The 19,144-nt window shown below is 37.2% G+C and overlaps 3 protein-coding genes and 1 non-coding gene across 10 annotated transcripts; 1 reads left to right on the plus strand and 3 right to left on the minus strand.

The window, feature by feature from the left end:
- Positions 1 to 11: 11 nt before the first annotated feature.
- Positions 12 to 7,175, minus strand: LOC113714616 (protein WEAK CHLOROPLAST MOVEMENT UNDER BLUE LIGHT 1-like). Of its 2 annotated transcripts, none has more exons than XM_027238550.2 (4): positions 6,914 to 7,175; positions 6,682 to 6,785; positions 2,505 to 3,407; positions 12 to 2,246 (listed from the first exon to the last, which is right to left on the minus strand). In XM_027238550.2, exons 3-4 carry the CDS (start codon positions 3,375 to 3,377, stop codon positions 372 to 374), a joined length of 2,748 nt encoding a protein of 915 aa, XP_027094351.1. In that variant the 5' UTR covers positions 3,378 to 3,407; positions 6,682 to 6,785; positions 6,914 to 7,175; the 3' UTR covers positions 12 to 371. The 2 variants fall into 2 exon arrangements, with proteins under 2 accessions (XP_027094351.1, XP_027094350.1); XM_027238549.2 differs by having other exon boundaries at positions 6,682 to 6,799.
- A 1,948-nt stretch (positions 7,176 to 9,123) lies between these two features.
- LOC113714407 (UDP-glucuronate:xylan alpha-glucuronosyltransferase 2) lies at positions 9,124 to 12,281 on the minus strand. 2 transcript variants are annotated; one of them, XM_027238223.2, is made up of 3 exons: positions 11,984 to 12,281; positions 11,241 to 11,877; positions 9,124 to 10,228 (listed from the first exon to the last, which is right to left on the minus strand). In XM_027238223.2, exons 1-3 carry the CDS (start codon positions 12,152 to 12,154, stop codon positions 9,288 to 9,290), a joined length of 1,749 nt encoding a protein of 582 aa, XP_027094024.1. In that variant the 5' UTR covers positions 12,155 to 12,281; the 3' UTR covers positions 9,124 to 9,287. The 2 variants fall into 2 exon arrangements, with proteins under 2 accessions (XP_027094024.1, XP_027094025.1); XM_027238224.2 differs by having other exon boundaries at positions 11,979 to 12,089.
- TRNAR-CCU (transfer RNA arginine (anticodon CCU)) lies at positions 10,824 to 10,896 on the plus strand. The gene has a single exon. It is a non-coding gene; the product is annotated as a tRNA-Arg (tRNA).
- Positions 12,282 to 14,958: 2,677 nt separating the features above from the next.
- LOC113713286 (protein TIC 22, chloroplastic-like) lies at positions 14,959 to 18,512 on the minus strand. Of its 5 annotated transcripts, none has more exons than XR_003453499.2 (9): positions 18,014 to 18,511; positions 17,882 to 17,944; positions 17,403 to 17,477; positions 17,039 to 17,089; positions 16,190 to 16,249; positions 16,021 to 16,089; positions 15,744 to 15,779; positions 15,322 to 15,520; positions 14,959 to 15,226 (listed from the first exon to the last, which is right to left on the minus strand). XR_003453499.2 is itself a non-coding variant. In XM_072069502.1 (9 exons), exons 1-8 carry the CDS (start codon positions 18,467 to 18,469, stop codon positions 15,428 to 15,430), a joined length of 903 nt encoding a protein of 300 aa, XP_071925603.1. In that variant the 5' UTR covers positions 18,470 to 18,511; the 3' UTR covers positions 14,959 to 15,226; positions 15,402 to 15,427. The 5 variants fall into 5 exon arrangements, 2 of the variants coding, with proteins under 2 accessions (XP_071925603.1, XP_027092771.1); XR_003453498.2 differs by having other exon boundaries at positions 14,959 to 15,239; XM_072069502.1 differs by having other exon boundaries at positions 15,402 to 15,520.
- Between the last annotated feature and the right edge of the window lie 632 nt (positions 18,513 to 19,144).

Here is a 19,144-nt window from a genome sequence, read left to right on the forward strand (position 1 = left end):
AATTCTGGAGAGACGACAACAAGAAGTTAATACATTAATAAACAACAATGTTCCAGGATGTCAACACTGTGAACCTGCAAAAACTGCGAGAATCAACACTCACAAGCAGCAGTCAAATATATTACAGAACCGCCTTATTGTTTCTATAACCAAACCAATAAAAGAAAAACCTGGTTTTTGTAATCCTCTAATCAGCCCCAATAGCAAGTGAAATTTTAATCCCATCAACTTATTGCACATAAAAAACTCAACATGTACAATGTACATATACTGTTAGAAATTACTTTCCCAAGAGAAACCAATAGAAATAGCCAACTAAATAGCAACATAGCAATAATGAGAAACGTGATTTAGATACCTAAATAAGGTACTTATGCTGACTTAGTTTGTGTCTTCTTTCTTGCCAAAAACATGAAGATGCGTGGGAAGAATGATCTCTTCTTCTTCTTTACAACCTTGACTTCAGGTTCTGGTGAGGATTCAGTTTCTGTGTTGCTTCCATTCAAATGTGCCTTTGGGCTCAGCCTCTGATGAATTCCAGCGGCATCAGGTCCTTGATTGAAGTTCTTGGTTTCTTGTCTGTCCTCAAAGCTTGCTCTTGGACTCTTAGTTGGGTTTGCCACCGGAACTGATTCTGCTGCTTTCCTTCTCTGCTCATGCTCTGCCCTCCACTTTCTCAGCTCCTGTTCTACACCCAATTTCCCTTCCTTGGCTTGTTCTGCCTTCTGCAATGCAAGTTCCAGTGCTGATTTTCTTTCAGCCAATTCACGGTTGACTTCCTCCAGCTGATTCAAGGTCCTCAATTCAGACTCTTTAGCCACCTCAATCTGGGACATAGCAGCTGCCACCCTCATGTTAGCCTGTTCCTCTGCATCATGTGTCCTCTTGCTCAGCTCGTAATACTCTTCTAAAGAAAGAGTAACTCCAGTAGGTGTATCCTCATCATTTGTGCTTTGAGCTGATTCACTCTCTTGCAATGCATTGATAGCTGCAAGTGCCAATTTCTCTGAAGCCTTTGCAGCCTCTATTTCCTTTTGAGCTGCATGTAATCTACTCTCTATTGTACTTGCTCCTGCCTTTGCTTGCTCTGCTTCCTCCTTTGCCTTCCTTAACTCTTCACGAGCCATTTGAGCAAGTGATTTTGCCTCATCAGCCTGGTGAGCTGCCTCCTGTAGTTGCTTGGGCAGTTCCACCATTTTTTCTCTAGCTTCCTTCTCCTTCATTTGAACAAGAGCAATCTCTGACTTTGTCCTATCAATCTCTGCCTCAAGAGATGCAACCGCGACTGATGCCATTCCTTCTCTCTGCCTAATAGCGGCAAGTTCTGCTTTTTCCTTTTCTAGTTCTGACTTCAATGATGTAGCCGCCACCTTCAAGCAATTTACTTCATCTGTTGCTTTCTCAATGTTGAGCTTAACTTCTTCCAGTTCCTTCTTGGCAAAATCAACTGCTGCTTGTATATCACTGTGAGTTCTTCTCTCTGATTCGACCAGCCCATCTTTGAAGTTTCCTTCATTATTTTCCTCTTTTAGCTTTGACTCCATATAAGCTGCCAATTCAGCTTTTAATTCCTGCAGTAATGTTGAAGCCGTATCCAACTTTGACTTGAGATCCCTTGCTAAGACTATTTGTTGGTTTAGTTTCTCCAGCTCCTCTTCAGCCTGCTTCAATTCTTTCTCCCAGTTTAAGGCATCCTGCTCTTTGGCCATAGCTGCTCCAATCCTATGTTCCTCTGCCTCAAGATGTGCAGCATGTGCAGACTCCAAGGATTCTTTTGCAGTAATCAGCTCAATTGTCAAATCCTCGACCGTCTTTTCAACTTCTTTTGATGCAGAAACAGCTTCTTCTGCTTTCTTCACTGCTACATCTTTCTCAGTCACTAATACAGTATAGTCTTTGTGAAGTGCTTCCAACTCATCTTTCACAGATTTCAATTCTGTAATTGCAGCTGCATGCCTGGCTCTTGCGACCTCCAGCTGAGCCTTGGCTGCAATGCTAGCCTCATCAGCAATCCCTTGTTCCATCTCTTCCACCCTGAGTTTAGCAAGTTCAGCATCTTGCTTTGCTTGTTGCTCTTCTGTTTGTACCTTCTCCAGGTTGAGCTTCAGTTCTTCGATAAGTCTTTTAGTGCTCTCTAGCTCCTTCAGGACATGTACTTTTGCATCTTCAGCAGCGTCACACTTGTTCTTATACAATGGAATCTCCTCTTGTACTTTCTCCAGTTCTTGTTCTATTAACTTGCGTCTCTGCAGATTGAAAGCAAATTCAGAGCTACCAATAACATATAACTAATGATTACAGAAAAGCATATACTGCAGAACAAAAAACATTTACACCAGAATAAAAAAAGACAAAAGGTATCTTGATTTTATATACTACTGCTGCTTATCTCGAGAGCCAATGGAATATGAAATTTTTTAATAGAAGATGATAATAATATGGTTATTTAAAAGCTGGACCATGACAGTGATAGACAACAGTCTAGGAGTTGGAAGAAATTTTACCTCCACAGTCTGCATTCTATGGGCCTTCCAATCAACAATACCCCCAAATTTTGAAACAGCATGTTTTACGGATTCAATAGGTGCTGCCGTATCAATTTGGCCTCTGTTTATATCCATACTCTGAGGAGTTTTAGGGCTGCCAGCAGACTGTTGTGCTCTGCTTATGGTTCTGGAAACTTTGGAAACAGGACTGTTTGACGCTATTACATGATTCGTGCCTTCATTCTCTCTGACATGACGAGATGACGCAGAAGGTATATCATCACGACCATGAGTGCTCCTAGGGGAATCAACCGCCTGAGAAAGGTGTCTGGCAGCTCCTGCATTTTGTCCCACTTTAATAGGTGGAACTGAGACAGTGAATTCTTTTATGTTTTGTATCTGAGATGCCTCCAAAACCGAATTCCCATGTGCATGCCCATTGGAAGTATCATTTGATTCAATATGAGTACTACCAGGTGACCCAATTTCTAAAGATTGTTGCACAATTTCACTTGGTTTTGCTTCTAATGTATATGATGGAACAGATTTTGAAATAATTGTTGAAGTGTCATCTTTTTGAGTCTCCTGTTCCCCTAGTATGTTTGTTGATGAATGTGAGATTGACTTCTCAACTTGAGTGACATCAGAAGTACGTTCCGGATTTTCTGATGGAACAGATGGACCGTCTGCAAGAAAAGAGACATCTGACATATCCTTTGGATGTTCTAATGCAGAAATATCCGTATGTGGTTGCTGACATTCAGATTCCACCTTCCCGTTAGTATCTGTTGGGATATGACTATTTGTTTGATCCTCATGTGTGGAGGAAACAATTGGTGTGGTAGAAGACTCTGCAAGAGCATTTTCGTCCATCTTTTTCACATCCTCCATTCCAAGTCCTATGAAGAGCTAAGTGGGTACCTGAAATTCAAGAATCTTAAAAAATAAAAACAAATTGAATGCAGTAATGTGAATATTAACAGTCATAAAGAAGTGCAGCGTAAGACACAACAAGTACTCAATGAAACCATCTCTGTTATCTTAGGTTAAGCAACTTATGGCCCACTCTTTTTCATGAGATCAATGTTTAACAAGCAAATTCATTACCCATGACTACTATAAATGTTTTTATTTTCTTATTTTTCTTTAATGTACTAAGAATCAAGGCACTCATTTTGACTAAGGCCCATTATACTGGCAAACGTAAAACTAGACATACTCAGGGAAAGATGTTTACCAGCTGATATAGCAGTAAAAACAAAAATGTGGATCAAAGAGACATTAGATACACATCAGTGTAAGTATGACCTCTTCCACATTTTTATCCTGGCAGCAATAGCTACAGAGATACTAATAGCCAAGACACTAGTTATTGAATGTTTTAGCAGAAAGCCAACAACTAAGAATTACAAGCCCCATCCTAGACAGATCTCTCTTAGATATGCCTTATTCTGGACACATAATGTGCTCTTTTTTTTCATTCGGTTCGAAGGGTGAAACATAATGTGCGTCTCCAAACTGCTGGCCACCAAATCCTGAACATGACCATCAATCCTTGAATAATGAAATAGAGATCTCTCACAGTGCAAAATAATCATGTCAGTTGGATGGAGAAACATATGAAGCATGTAGCGATGTGCGCGCACGCATGTGAGAGAGAGACTGATGAAGTAGGGATCACTTACAGTGCAAAACAATCATGCCCGCAGGAAAAACATATGAAGCATGTAGGGGGTGGGGCAGGGGGGTGTGTGTGCGCGTGAGAGAGAGAGAGAGAGAGAGAGGGAGAGAGATCTTAACTGGAGGCCAAAACGCTACTATTCTAGCTTCTAGAAAATATTTGGTTTACAAATATCTGTTAACAATATTTCCTTTGTGATGAAACTATGCAAATTGGTGCAAAGTCATGAGTTCAACAAAAGAAATGATGTTGCATACTATGTAAATTGTGATTATCTAAACCACAGTTCCACAAAAAACAGAAGTAAATTAAGTAGCATTTTCCAATTCATCGTGCTTTTCTACTAGAAGAAAAGAAGAACAAGAACAAGAAAAAATTCAAACTAGAAAACAATTAAATTATGCAGGGACATATCTGCTTCTGTCTGCATTCAGAAGTATCTCAAGGAAATGAATTAATAAATATACTGGCATGCAGAGTATGATTCAAGAATCTTTTCCTTCAAAAAAGATAGCTACAGAAAAACATTTAAAGATTGTGAATTGGTTTCCAACCATACACAGTAGTTCTGTTATATTCGAAATTGTGAGTTAATTCCTTCGTTCTATTATTGTTACAAATGCTATTATGAACCAATAACCTCAAATTGTGAGGTCCACTCTATTCTTTCCTAAGGATGCATGCTGTTTACTATGAACTCCATCATACTTCTGAAATTTTTTATGAATGAGGAAAAAAATTGATCTACAAGTCATCCCACGAACAAAATTGAAAAGAAAAAGAAGCCTGGTGGATGGTTAGTATCTCCAGGTAAATGATTTTTGAGCTGAAGGAGGTGGCTAAAGATGCAGATGGAAGCTTAGTCCTCAACACTTTGGTGAGCAATGGAAACTGACTCCTTTTGTTTATTACTTTGCAAGACTAGATTCCTTTAGCAGACTTTCCTGCAAGGTGTTATGAGCGAGCTGTTGGGAGCTAGATTTAGTCTAAACACATAATTTGCAGCATTCAGGAGATATTGCATTAGTAGAGCATCCAGTATCAGGAATCCTTTGTTTGGATATTTCAAAGATGTGCCAACTTCATCTTCAGACATTCAATTATAGGAAAATCTTTTCAAGCTTACATATTTTCCTACTCTAAAACTTTCTCATGCCTCAGGGGTAAATTGAGATAATGTTTGACACTTCCATATCAATCTCGTAACATACACAAGAACATTGAATTCATCTCGATGTTCTATATTCTCCTGTTCCAAATAAATGTTGAGCAAATTTTTCACTATTTTGGTCAAGCCTCGAAAAATTGCTTTTCCTAGTTGGCAGGAATGAGGGTCCAGCTCAAGTAGCTTCAGTTGCATAACCTTCATGTTCATGAATCTTATATAGGAGGCAGACTCTCTAGCACATCTCTAGAAGGCAAACGATGGAATCACAACTGGTCTGAAGGCATAGCTACATGGATTATATACACACCACAAAAGATTGGCAGGGCATGTACCACCTAAAAGCCTACGAATTCCCAAAAACCATCAATCTTTTGAGGATACATAACTCGCAGACATCCAGTGGTAGCAGAGGATGACAAAATAAAAACAAATGACATAATCGTTATTGTAAATAGTGCTTGATGAGTCAAATATATACAGACAAGATAAACAACACCTTTTCTATTACATGAACTACATAAAATTCATTAACATAATGATGTGCTCCAATCTATGAATTGCCATACCAAAAATCAATCACCTTACACAATCTATCCCCCTCCCCCTCCCCCACCCCGAAACCTGAAAAAACTAACATTCATAAAAGAGAAACATGCACCAGGAATAAAGCGTTCAAATACAATTAATCACATTGGAAACTTCCGTGATGGCTGTCAAAGCACAAAATTTAAACAAAGACGCACAATATTATATGAGCAACCCTACAGAATAATAAAAAAAAAGGTTAAACCACACACCAGAAAATTCAAGAAATCAAGACGAAACATCATGCTATAATACTAGATGTTTGACACCATTTTCTACCACTTTCAACATCTAAACCCACATCCTAAATATCTTGAGAAACAAGGGCTGACAAATATTTGAAAATACACCAGAGCTTTGCATACATTCTTCTCCCGCATGAAAGACATGATGAAAATCTCCATTGTAATTCCATTGGCGCAAGATTCTACCTAATCCCCAGCTCATCATGATTGAAAAAGAATCCATCTTTACATAATTTAATTTCTTATGAAAAGTTAACATCTTTCACAATCATTTACCTCATCCTGGTTCCAAGAATTCCACAAATGCACATGCAAAACCGTAACAACCAAACAAATACAGTAAAGAACAAAAATTCACCATTAAATGCAGAAGAATCTACATACTTCAAATTTGAACGAAGCATAGAGCATCAATAGGCTATTAAATGATTAGTCATGGTTTAATCAGAGAATTATTTAGATTGGGAGAGAGATGAAGAGAGATTGAAAAGGGGAGAGAGAAAGAGAGAGACGTACCCCTGAAACGCCAGGAACGAAAAAGAAAGGCAAGTCAAAAAGGAGACCTCCAAAATATATGCCTCCCAAAAATTATTAGCCACCCTTCAATTTTCTCCAATCAGCTGGAAACAATTCACTGCCTCAGAAAAAAAACTATATGTAATACTATATATAAAAAAAAAAGAACCCACAATTCATTAGTTCTTAAAAGCTTAGCCAAAACAAGAGAAGGTTATCTTTACACTAGTACCTCCTGTATTCAAGAGTCAAAGGCAGATGTGAGTTGAAGCTGTTTGGATGATTTAAGGACACTAAGTAATTGGGATTTTGGATAATTGTTAAGTTTGATTGTCCGAAAATTTTGTGGTACATAAATGAAGAAGAAGTACGACTGTTTTTAATGACCGTAGCATAATCTACGAACCAGAGGACCTGTGCTGGTCTGTTTTTTGTTTCTTGTCAATCGTCAGCTCTTCTCTCTGCCTGTCTTCCCTTCTCTCGCTTTTCTGTCTTTTACTCTTTTCTTTTTTTATATATAAATTTTATTTGTTTTAAAAAAATAAATACTACTCTATTTAAAGAAGTGGAGACTGATTTAAAGTCGCCGCCCATTAAGGGTGCTGTCATTACGCTCCGTTCCTAGCGCGTGTCTTATCCAAGTTTTTTCAATTATTAGTTGAGAAAATGCTCTATTATTTAGTGACACTTCTTTTCTTGGTTAACGGTACTCCCATCATTTATTTTATTACATAATATAATAAATAAAAATTATATAATAAAAACGATAGTGCGAGTGTCATTAAAAACTCTCTATTAGTTATTATCCAATTAATCACTACCATCTATTATAATGTGTATCACGTTACGTGTATAATTGCACCAAATATACTTACTTATTCTGTCAAAAAAAGAAAAAAAAATCACCTATTTGACATTGTGTTATTTAATATTTTCTTTTACAACATTAAATTGTGTAAGGGGTTTCGTCATTGTACTTTTGGATTTTTTTTTCAAGGTCTTCTTTTTTTTATATATATATATATATATTTTAAATTTCAAATTAGTTTACAATCTAGAGCTAGGAATGATTGGCTCTTGATTTTGGTGTTTTTGTCAGGTTTCACTTGTTTAATGATCCTTTTCCCCCAGAGTGCATCTTTATTCTATACAGAATAGGAAAATCATTGAATTGCACAAAAATACAATGGGTGGAAATAAAATTATTACACCTATAATAAAATCAAATAGTACTTTATTATTCATATCATAATCATATGTACAAAAAAATCTGCACCCTTTTGATGTCTTGCCCTCCTATTTGATTCTGAAAAGTCAAAACCATGTAGCTGGACTGGACTTTATATCAGATTCAAACTTCATCTCCTCATGCGTTTGGGCCGTTCGACCCAAAAAAGCTTCCTCTATCCGGTCCCAAGATCCCAATCAGAACAACTATAGTTGAATTTGGTTGCTCTGTGGGCTCTTGATAATGGGTCGTTTCTTTGATTTGCCATATTTGCCAAAAGTAGCCATTTATGCAATCGTCCACAAAAAGAACACAGACAAACCAAAGATTTTTTTTTTTACTCAAAAAAATAAAACCAAAAAATGAAAATACTTGTCAAGGTATTGTTAATTTGTTATGGGTTCTTTTCAAAGAAAAAATGATGGGGGTGAGTGGAAGTCAAAATTTATTTAAGAAATAGCTCTACAGTTGGATTGAACGGTTCATTATTGGGTTAATGCGTAGGTGGGATATAATGAATAAATTTGATCAGTAATTCGTCAACGAGATAGTAGTGTATATTTTATGCACTGTTAGGTGTACCTAATAGTGGTTTGCTCAACTAAGACTTGGTTTGATGTCTCATTTTCAACTTTCCATTCTTGCCTTTCACCCAATCCTCAAATTTAAACAAGCAACTTTTCAGATAAATTAAGCTTGTCTGATTAGCAAGATATTTCTTCCTAAGGAACTAAACAAGTAACATTGCCATACATATACATATACATGTGCATATGGTCTTGAGGTTTATATGACTGCTTAGATTTTTTTTCCTTTTTATGACACCTTAGATTAGCAATTAGTTATTTCAAAAAAATTCAAGAGCATCTTACTTTAGTTTATATAACCTAACGAGAGTTCATAGAAACGTGATTAAGCAATTCATGAGCATCTTATTTGAGATTCTGTACTAAGCGATAAGTAAACAGATTATCACTTACTATTTTGATTGAGTTTTGTCTAAACAATTCAAAGTTAATTAATTAATTAATTAAGATGTTCTATTTTTTTTTATCACCAAACACCTTTGAATATATTAAAATCTGAGTCCGTTAAATTTAATTGCCGAATTGGATTATCAAACGGAGTTAAGACAACTTGCTGGTCACTTGAAACGGTAATCACAAATAATGTATTGGTAACTTATGCTTGATTTATTGGTACTGGTGACTGACTCGAGCAGAATAATTTTCTATACAAATAAATTACGAACCATGTTGAATAAATCCCTCCGCGCAAAATCCTACGCAATTTTAATTAAAAAAAATTAACAAAAAAATGAAGACAAATACTAGAAGAAAGGCAAAAAAAAAAGTTTTAAAAAAATTACAAAACCAATTCAAGTAGTATATTTTCTGGGATCAGTAACATTCATACTCCAATGTCCATCCTTTAATCCCTTTTCCCGAGCCAATTTCCTGTCCCATTCCAAGTCAATCTTCCTTTGTTTCCGCAATGCACAACATTTCTGCAAGCCCTCATCCATGGCATCATGAAGTTTCCACCATCTTCGATGAGCAACATCACTTGCATAAACATGCTGATTTTCAAGGTCCCAGTTACAATCATAGTCCCTGTAGCACAGCCAGGGCTTCAATCCAAGAAAATGTATGGAATACAGCTTAGGTGGATCTGCCCCCAATAGCTGATTCTTGACTGCAGCCTCCACCGTAGAATTCGACCAAAAATTCTTCAAGAAATTAACTCTTCTAGGCAACCTATGCCACCATACAAAAACTTCATTCAAAAATCCCTGGTCCCCTCCGTTGTACGACACAATTTCTCTGGTACGTTGCATGAACATGTTGAACGTGCAATTTGAAGGCTCAATCACCATGACACCCGAATTGAAAATGGATCCATCGTTTCCCGTAGCGGAAATTTGAGGAAAATGGAAGAGAATATCCAGATTACGTAGGACGATAATGTCCGCATCGATGAAAATGATCTTGTCATATTCAGCGAGCTGCCATAATCTGAATTTACTGTAATTATATTCGTTATAGGTGTTCTTTTCGGCTCTCGGGTTTCGGATCCTCTTGATGAATCTGAACTTCCACCCGGCTTTTGCGAGGGCCTCCCTTTTGGGTTTGGATATACTCCTGTCCAGGAGGAGGATAAGGTCGCGTTTGGTTCCGGTTTGGAGGAGACTCTGGGCTAGGGCTATTGCTCCACAAACGTAGGATTCGGAGGAATGGAGAACTGTAGCATAGGCTTCTCTTTTGATTGTTCTGGTGTTTTTTTTCTCAATCTTGGATACGTCGTACACCTCGTGGATTCCTGAAATAAGTGATCGTCAATTATGCAGCCCCAAAAAAAAAAAAAAAAAAAACACATGTTGCGCTTTCAAATATAGTAAATGAGAAAAAAGGGATGAAATGTAATGCCTCTTCATACAAAATGGGAAATGAAGTAATAATTAATGCTACTACTATCAACTACATGTTGCTTAAAAAATAATTCAACACATAAGTAAAGTGGTCCTAAGATTACAAAGTACAACTGTTTGTTTTCTAATTTGTGGGTTATGCCATCGAGTTGATCCTTATACGGGTTTAGTTTATTAAGAGGTTTTGATTAAACGTACGATAATACCTATAAAGTCTTTAAAGACTTAAAGTGATTCGACAAGAATTACGTAATAGACAATGCGCCTTTACTTTAAAGTTGTTCCAAATACTTTTTTTTTTTTTTAGACATCACAAATGGATTATTTCTTTTGGTATGCCAAAAGATTAAAAACGGGCATTTATATGATACTTAAAACAACGAAAGCAAAATTTTTCGGGCTTTTCGGTTTGTTTCAAGTATCAAATACCAACTACCGAGAAATGGACATCTTGTTAAGAAATTGTAACCGACATGAAAGTGTAGAGCGCCTGTAGCTCAGTGGATAGAGCGTCTGTTTCCTAAGCAGAAGGTCGTAGGTTCGACCCCTACCTGGCGCGCTTTTGCACTTTTTTCCTCTTTCCGACCCCTACCTGGTTATGTTCCAGTCACTTTTCTCCGTCTTCTGGGCGTTTTCAAGAAGTAAAGTTCACTCTTTTCTTTCTGGTTTAATGATGAAAGTCCTCTATTTGCTTCAAAGAAGTAAACAAAAGGAACAAAGACGTAATATGCTTCTACCCAGTTATTATATATATATCTCTATGGTTTAAATTTGTGAAACTGTTTGAAAGATTTCACGAATAGAAGAAGCAAATTAAATTTGTGAGGAAGAAAAAAAGGTGAAATTGTTCCATGAAATAGGTGGTGTAAAGGCAATAGACGCAAAACTGAAAAATTTTTGTACCTTTTCCCCAGAGAGGCAAAGCCAAATTGCAGGAGCCAACTGGCAATGAAACTTTCTGCGCCAACCTTGTCAAGTCTGGTTCATAATACCACCAATCCCCTTCTTGTCTCAGCAGATCATCACATCTAAACAAATCAGGCATTGGCCTGCATTTGCTCAAAAACACCACTTTGATTCTCCTATTCCAAATCCCTCTTCCTCTCTTAACCGCTAAATTGGCAGCTATGAGATGCACCTGCAGCCTAAGCACATCCCTTCCCCATCCTACTTCTTGAACTCTGCACGGCAGCTTGGCTACTATCATATCCACTGAAGCATATTTATAAAAATCCGGCATTGGTATTTCTGGGCAGGACGGACCATCAATTTCTTCCTCCTCATCAATCCACTCAGGGAACAGATCCTTCCATTCAAAAAGCTCGGAAACTGGCTCGAAAGAAACGGGAATAACTTGTCCAAGCATGTTCCATTCACTTACATCTTCACCCTCCATATTCACCATCCCAATCATCATCCCTCGCCCCATTTCGTTCATGAAACTCGGTTTTTCCCTCTTCACCACGATCCTTTCAGGGCTGTTGAATTGACGGTTGCGCGGCTCTTCCAGGACTGCCTTCATCTTGATACCATTTTCCGTCTAAGCAAAGAAGATAGCACAAACTCGAATTATATCTCATATTGTATGTATATAACTCATAAAAAGCAGTTGCAGCAATACAACCTGATCAGTCAGCTCACCTTACCTTATGATGGCATTCGCGCAAAGAACATCTAACAAAGGATGCAGGGCTCGCATTGTAGACTGAAGTTGATGAAGGCCAGAGAAAGAGAAATGCATAAGCCAACAAGAACAAAGCCAAGAAAGCTATATTGATCCGAATAACTAAAGCTTTTGGAAAAATAGCCTTGATCATATTTTGATGACTTCAAAAGCTAGCTGCGCGAACAACCTTTTTGGCCTGTATGTGGGCGAACTATGCTATGATTTATATGTTTCAACTTTCAACTTTAGTTTGCTATAATTGTGATGCTGCAGTGGAGCATACAATTTAATTACTAGAAGGCTACCTAGAGGACTTATATTTAAGAAGGGGATTTGGAAATTTGAGGTAAGTAGTTGTTAGGGGTGTAACCATATAAGGGGGCGCTGCAATTGGACCAATTTATCATTTTTTTTGGGGATCAAAATTCAAACAAAAGTAACCAAAACCAATTGGGGACTTCCAAGTGTTGTGTGTTTTTCTTTCTTTGGAATTTTCTTTTGTTAGAGTTATACAGGAGGGTTTTGCTAGGTCGCCGCCATATGTTGCAACGTGTGATATTTCCAGAAGCATGACTTGATTAACTTATCTCATAATTAATCTTCCCTTAATCTCTAAGACTTCCAACTAAGATTGCCCACTCTTTGTCTAATTTCTTCCAAACGTATCAAGGAGTATGGTTTATGATTTGCTTGCCCTTTTTTTTTTTTATTTTTTCATTTTAGAATGCCACATATACTAGTCCTTTTTTTCAGTCAATACAAGTTAACTCAATTAACAAGAACGAACCACTCACTCATAAAAGATCATCGGTTAGAATTTCGCTGTAGATGTGAAGATTGTGTTGATGGGCGATTTGTAAGAACTCCTATAAGCCACCTATAGTTCTGGAAGCATGCTTCGACCTATCTATGGTGACGATGGAAGCCAAATCCACCCAAACTTGATTCTACCGAAAAAAAATACAAAAAAAAAAAAAAAAAAAAACTAGTCACTTCCACGGGTAACATTTTCCTATATTTTGCAAAATAATCTTTGTTGTGCTACTGTTGCCTAACTGATAGATTAATTAACCATCCCATCACATAAATCTGTAACTTGAATCCATGCCACCCCACATTAAATTTGTTACTAGCGATTAGAGTTTGAAAAAAAAAAAACTGCAACATAAAGAAAAGATTAAGCGAATGGTAAAATTTTTTTTACGAGCGAAGCAATAGAAAATCACGGCAGGAATGTATGGAGGAGCAGATAAGAGAGATGCCTTGCCAACAACTCTATGGTTGCCCTGTCAATTTCGTACATAAGTAGTCGCTTTTTGCTGTTACGAAATCGCGAGGCCACCAATACCCGATATTCTAAAACGATTTCATTGCTCATAATTTTGGTGAGGAAACACATTTGATTTAACAACTTTTTTTTTTTTGGGAAGGCCTTCTTGTTGGATAATCACACCATACCAGTAAGTGTTCCTCACAACCAAACTAATTAGTATGTTAGACTATCACAATTGCTCTAATTTCGTCAACATCTCCCTAATTTATATTACATGAAAACCAGAGCCAGAATCATAATTTGATTCATTTGCTGCATTATCTTCAGGCTAATCATGACCTGTCATTCTAATTAGTTTATGATTAAGTCCCAAGACCAATTAAGATGGCCACAGCCGTAGGTAATATATATACCCAATCTGTACCAAGTTGAATTACTTCTTGTACTGATGATAGTAGTAGGATTACACTTAACAACCCCTGACTATTGACCACAACAAAATAATAAAAAAAAAAATGTTAAGTGGCTATCTATTTGTCCTAGTCCGCGTGGCACTTCTCCAATTGTCTTAATGGGAAAGATTATTCATCTCCAACATATTGAAACTAGAAGGAAGTTTAGGTTGTTCAGTGAGAGAAGTACCATAAATAAGCCATTTGCCATAGATTGTTAGATTCTCAGTACCTATTTTATTTTTACTTAACTTGATGAGCAGCAAGTGATGAACAACTCATGGAGGCGGAGGTAGAACCGTAGAGGCCTGCAATCTGTGGACATATCAACAAATGAGTTCGGTCTTCCCGATTCACTTACTCGTAATGCTTAAGGGGAGCCTCAAAACTAGTTTTGAGCTCAATTTTTACTGGGACGTGTTAGATAACAAAATTCAACACTTAAATTTAATGAATTTAAATCTTAACCTATTCAGACGTATTTGATAATAAAATATTGAATAGCTGAATTAATTAAGTGATACTGGATTTTTAAAACAAATGGCATCTAAATATAGGATTTGTTAATAAGTTTATTAGGTTAAAAATTTATGACTTTCCAAATGTATAGATTCAATGTCACGTTCAGTAAAGATTTATGTATAGGATGTACAAACTTGCCTGACTGATGTATTAAAAATAATAGCTTGGGACGGATGTAAAGCCAACCGAAAAAGGATGGATTATTCTGTGAATGAATTTTTGGACCTATTAAAAGTGGAATTTATGCTTGGTGATATTATCAAACAATTGGAGATGAAAAAGAAAATCCGAAATTTTGTGACCAGTGCCGAGCTCAATTTATTAAATTTGCTTTAAAAAACGAGTGATAAATTATTCATTTATCATTTAATGTGATATACACTTAAATATATTAAATATATATAACAATTCAATAACTTAATAAATTCAAATTTTAGTTTTCAAACTTCATATCAAACGCACCCTAGGATTATATACAATTAACCAGAAGTGGCTTTGTACAAGCTTGTCGGGAGCCTATCACCTGAAACGAATTCCTGGAAATCATTAAACGCCGTTCTTTTCATGTTCAGTTCTTCATTTCTGTATTTTTGGATTTAATGACATCTGAGATTGCTGCTGATTACATTGTACGTGGATCACAACATTGCAAACGTCCAAATGCTGTGATTGCTCTGAGTTCTAACGAAGCGACGCACACACCATATATGATACCCAATAAAGTCACCAATCACAGAGGTCTTAAAAATTTGTAACACTTCAGAGTCATCAGAAGAATGAAGCTGAAGCAGTTTTAAGCAGCATGTTTAAATACAATTCTGTTGAAGCAGATAACCACAGGGTAGCTCCATCCACTTGAAAGGACTCGGGACAAAATAACAAAAAGGTGGATGAAAGTTTGCATTCCAGCAAGCTGCCTAAAACTTTATATAATCTCATGAGGGATAAATCTCTTCCCCAAAATCTTCCAGCAACGCTGCAACATAAACCTAGCACATTCAAGAAACTCGACATATGACCACCCAAGAAAAAAAGAGACTGTTGCAGAAAAAGAAGGGGTAAAGTATGTACTGAGTCATCAATCTCTGCCGCTGGCCAGCTTTGATGTAAATTTAGAAATATGCCGTGTATTTTCCTACGCGAGATCCTACCCTTTTAAGAAGTTTGTCTCCAAGATTCATGATTTTGTAACTTCCTGGATGTGTTGTGAGTGGCTTTTCCCTGGAGGAATAAAAATTAGATCTTCCCAACCAGAATTCCTTTCACTCATCTGCAAGAAAGGAGTATGACTGCCGACTCAGTAATAGAATAACAAAAAATTCCAATCAGTGCTTATTTTCTTTAAACTTTACATTTTGTGCAACATCAAGAAACAAGTGAAGTTGTTTAAAGTGATTCCAAACGTGTGTGCTGACTCAGTTTGATGAGAAAACCAAAAATTAGTTTTGGGAAAACATGGCCCTTCAAAGATTCCAATGTTCTGATTCATGTACCTCCATTTTCCTCAAAACATTTTCCAGATTCCCGACCTGCCAAATATGAGAGAAGCTTAAATATACTGGTCATACAATGAAACTTTGAAAGACTGTACATATAAGCAATTACAACCATTTTAAGACATCTTTTACATGTATATAACGAAGCAGTACATGCTTTTCTACAATTGCCATTATCCTAGAACAGAACCCACAGCGGGAAGGTTGCTTATAAACAGTATTTATTCATGGAAAGAATTAAGTGTTACAAAGGGGAGTTGAATGAATTTGGTACCAAAATGTGTTGAGAAGCAGCAGGGCCTCTTCTTGAAGCCACCATTAACAATTCCTTCTCAAGGTCTTCCTGTCACATCAATATAACCCAAATATGTAAATCACGTATTCCTTTAGTTCATTACCCTCTCCAGTCTCTGACATGAACAAAGATTAGATTTCACACACACCTTTCGAAAGTATATGGGTAAGTAGCGCTTATTTTTCCTCTTCACCACAAGGAGGTCAGACTGCAAATATATAAATAGAAGATAAAATAAGATTGCAAGAATCCCGGCTGCACACTGACACAAGTAGTTAAGACTTAGACGGGGGTCTCTGAAACTTATGAACAATAGCTTACAATTTTGAATGCAGATATGGGCGGAACTAGGGAGTGGCAGTGAGGTTTTGAAAAATTAAGTTTTTCTCCCTTGAAAAGTTGAAATATTCAAAAAATTTCTGTGTAAATTTAAACTTTTTCAAATTATATGCTTACGTTTTAGTTGAATTAGAGTTCGCTCTTTCAAACGAAAATTTCTGATTCAGCCTATGAATGCAGATAATCCTACACACTTATTCCTCCCAAACATTTAATTTTTCCCTCTAGCAGGAAATCGGGACGGGGACAGGGGAACTTTAGAGCTCTGGTAAATTATGCCCAATAAAACATTCATACTGCAGCAAAAGTTGTAAAGAACTAAACATTAATTATGGGAAATAGATAAGTACATACATGGGATAAACATAAAATAAAAATAAAAATTCATGCTGAAAGGCTAAATTATTTGTGAATTGGATGTTTAATTAATTTAAACTACTCCAGATAGGGAAAATGCTTTTCTCATGCTTACTTGACAAACACAACTTTGTTATTATATATGTTGTGTTAACAATGTCAGCAAACCATCTCAGAACACAAAATAGCAGAAGCCATTTAATGTATTATGTCATCTTTAACTTCGATTTCTGAGCACAAGGCACTACTAAACAACAAATTATAGATAATAGGGGCATGCTCAAGAATAATAACTGCATACCTGAAAAACAGGAACCCCATCAAATCCGCTCATGACATCCGAGGCTTTTAGCTAGCAAAGAAAGAAGAAACTGAGATGAAATTCCATGGTTCCAATGCTACACGAGAACAACAGCTTGTCCTCAAGAATGAAGTACACAATCATACTTGCAAAATTGTGTTTATGCGTAAGTGAGTCAGAGAAAGAAATGGGGGGAGGGGATGGTAAAATGTATAAATCGCCGCAAGTAGCACGATGTGGTAAATACATCCGTCATATGAACATTTTAGGACGCAAATAAGGCTTATCTCCATAAATGTGTAGTAACTAGGTTCTAGCAATAGGATCACCACATGATGGGACTTGTGAAATACAAAATACCAACCTCCAATGCATTTTTAATTTGGACAGGATCAGGCAAAAACCGGAAGGCAATGCCTTCAACCTTCAACATGTACACCTGAAAAACAAAGAAAGGTAACCAATGGCCAAAAACTGACTTTAAGCTTGCAGCACTTTTTAATAAATAAGTGTGAATTTGGCAGCATTTTCAGTAGTTAATGTAAGCTTTTAGCTAGCGAAAACTTGATTTGTGGCAAACTAAAATTGTTCAGAGGCAACAAGCACTATAAATACATGGCAGAAGACATGAAATATGGACCATTTCCTTCTACACCAACTTAGAATTTTGTAGTCCAATGGTTAAATTTATTATTTCTTGGTCTTAAAGCAATAAGTTTGATTCTTATCTCCCCCATTCAATGACTCAAGCCTCAATTTCAAAAAGTTCAAAAAGAACGATTTTTTTTTATTCGGAATTTACATTCAGAAAAAGAAAAGAAACAAAACCACAAGAAGTCTCACCTGTTCAAGTGCGATTGGAACGACCTTTGTTCCACCTCTCACTGCTTCCCTCCTTGACCTTACCTACAAAACCCAAACCATCAATTCCAGTTTCCCAATTACTATGATACCCTCTCTGTTATTTCCTCTCACCTGAGCTAGAAATGCTTCGGCATCTTCACGGCGAAAGCAAAGTAAGCCGATAGATTTCGCACCATCAGGATCAGAGATTAGTACGAACTCATTGTTCGAATTGCTGACGGTGTAAACAGAAGTACCGGCTAGGGTTTTGGCGACGTGGTCGGAGCTTAGAGTTTCAGAGGAGGCGGCGACGGCAGCAGCATGGCGCGGCGGCTGCTGAGATTGCGAAGCAGAAGCGAAAGGCAGAAGTAGAGGAGAAGAAGAAGAATGAGCTGGCAGTAGTAGTGCCGGCGGCGGTGGTAGAAAGGACGGAAAATTGGCGGCGAGTTTAGAGGTGAGTCGTTTCGTATCTTCGAGTCGACTCGCAAGTTCGGCACCGAGCCGGAGGGTGTGTTGGTGGAGGAAAGCAGAGAACGAGAGGAGAGGATTGGAAGAAGTGGGGCCTACCGACTTCTTTGGGGCCTCCATAGCTGTTTGACTACTGTAAGAGAAGGGGCAAAAAAAGAAAGGACCCGAAGTTCTCAAACTTCTGATTTTAAAGTCGAGGCCTTGGGTGACTATTGGGCTGGGCTACTTCCACTTTGATTACCCTAGTAATCACTGTATTGGGCCATTTTGACTTCGATTGTCCAATAATCGGGCCAAGTTGTTTCATTGATTTTTTGCATCTTCTGTTTCCAGTTTCCCAGTGGCCTACCATGCACTAAAAATTCGATTTGGACAACTTATTCTTGTATAGGGTCTAAATATCTGACAAAGCAGACGGCAAATCCCAAAACACGCATAGTATACTAATTTGGGCAAAGCATTAGCATTCACCAATGCATATAGATCATTATCCTTAGATTCATATGGGTACATAATGCATTCATATGGTCTGATGGTAATTCAATTCCTGTCGATTCCTCGTGATCATGTTGGATCACTCTCCAAAATAGGTTAGAATATGTTAAAATAAGAGTAGGAGTAGATGTAGATGATGACAATTGACAAAAATCTTTCATTCTTGTGGATGTTCTAAAGAGTTAATCCCATTAAAGAGTATACCCCTTGAAAAATGCCTCTCAGTAAACTCCTTGAAAAATGCTTCTTCCTCACAGTGCCTCGCTAAATATTTAATTGAATCAATCCAACTTCTGTGCT

The sequence above is a fragment of the Coffea arabica genome, chromosome 10c (genome assembly GCF_036785885.1).
Source record: "Coffea arabica cultivar ET-39 chromosome 10c, Coffea Arabica ET-39 HiFi, whole genome shotgun sequence".
Classification (NCBI taxonomy): domain Eukaryota; kingdom Viridiplantae; phylum Streptophyta; class Magnoliopsida; order Gentianales; family Rubiaceae; genus Coffea; species Coffea arabica.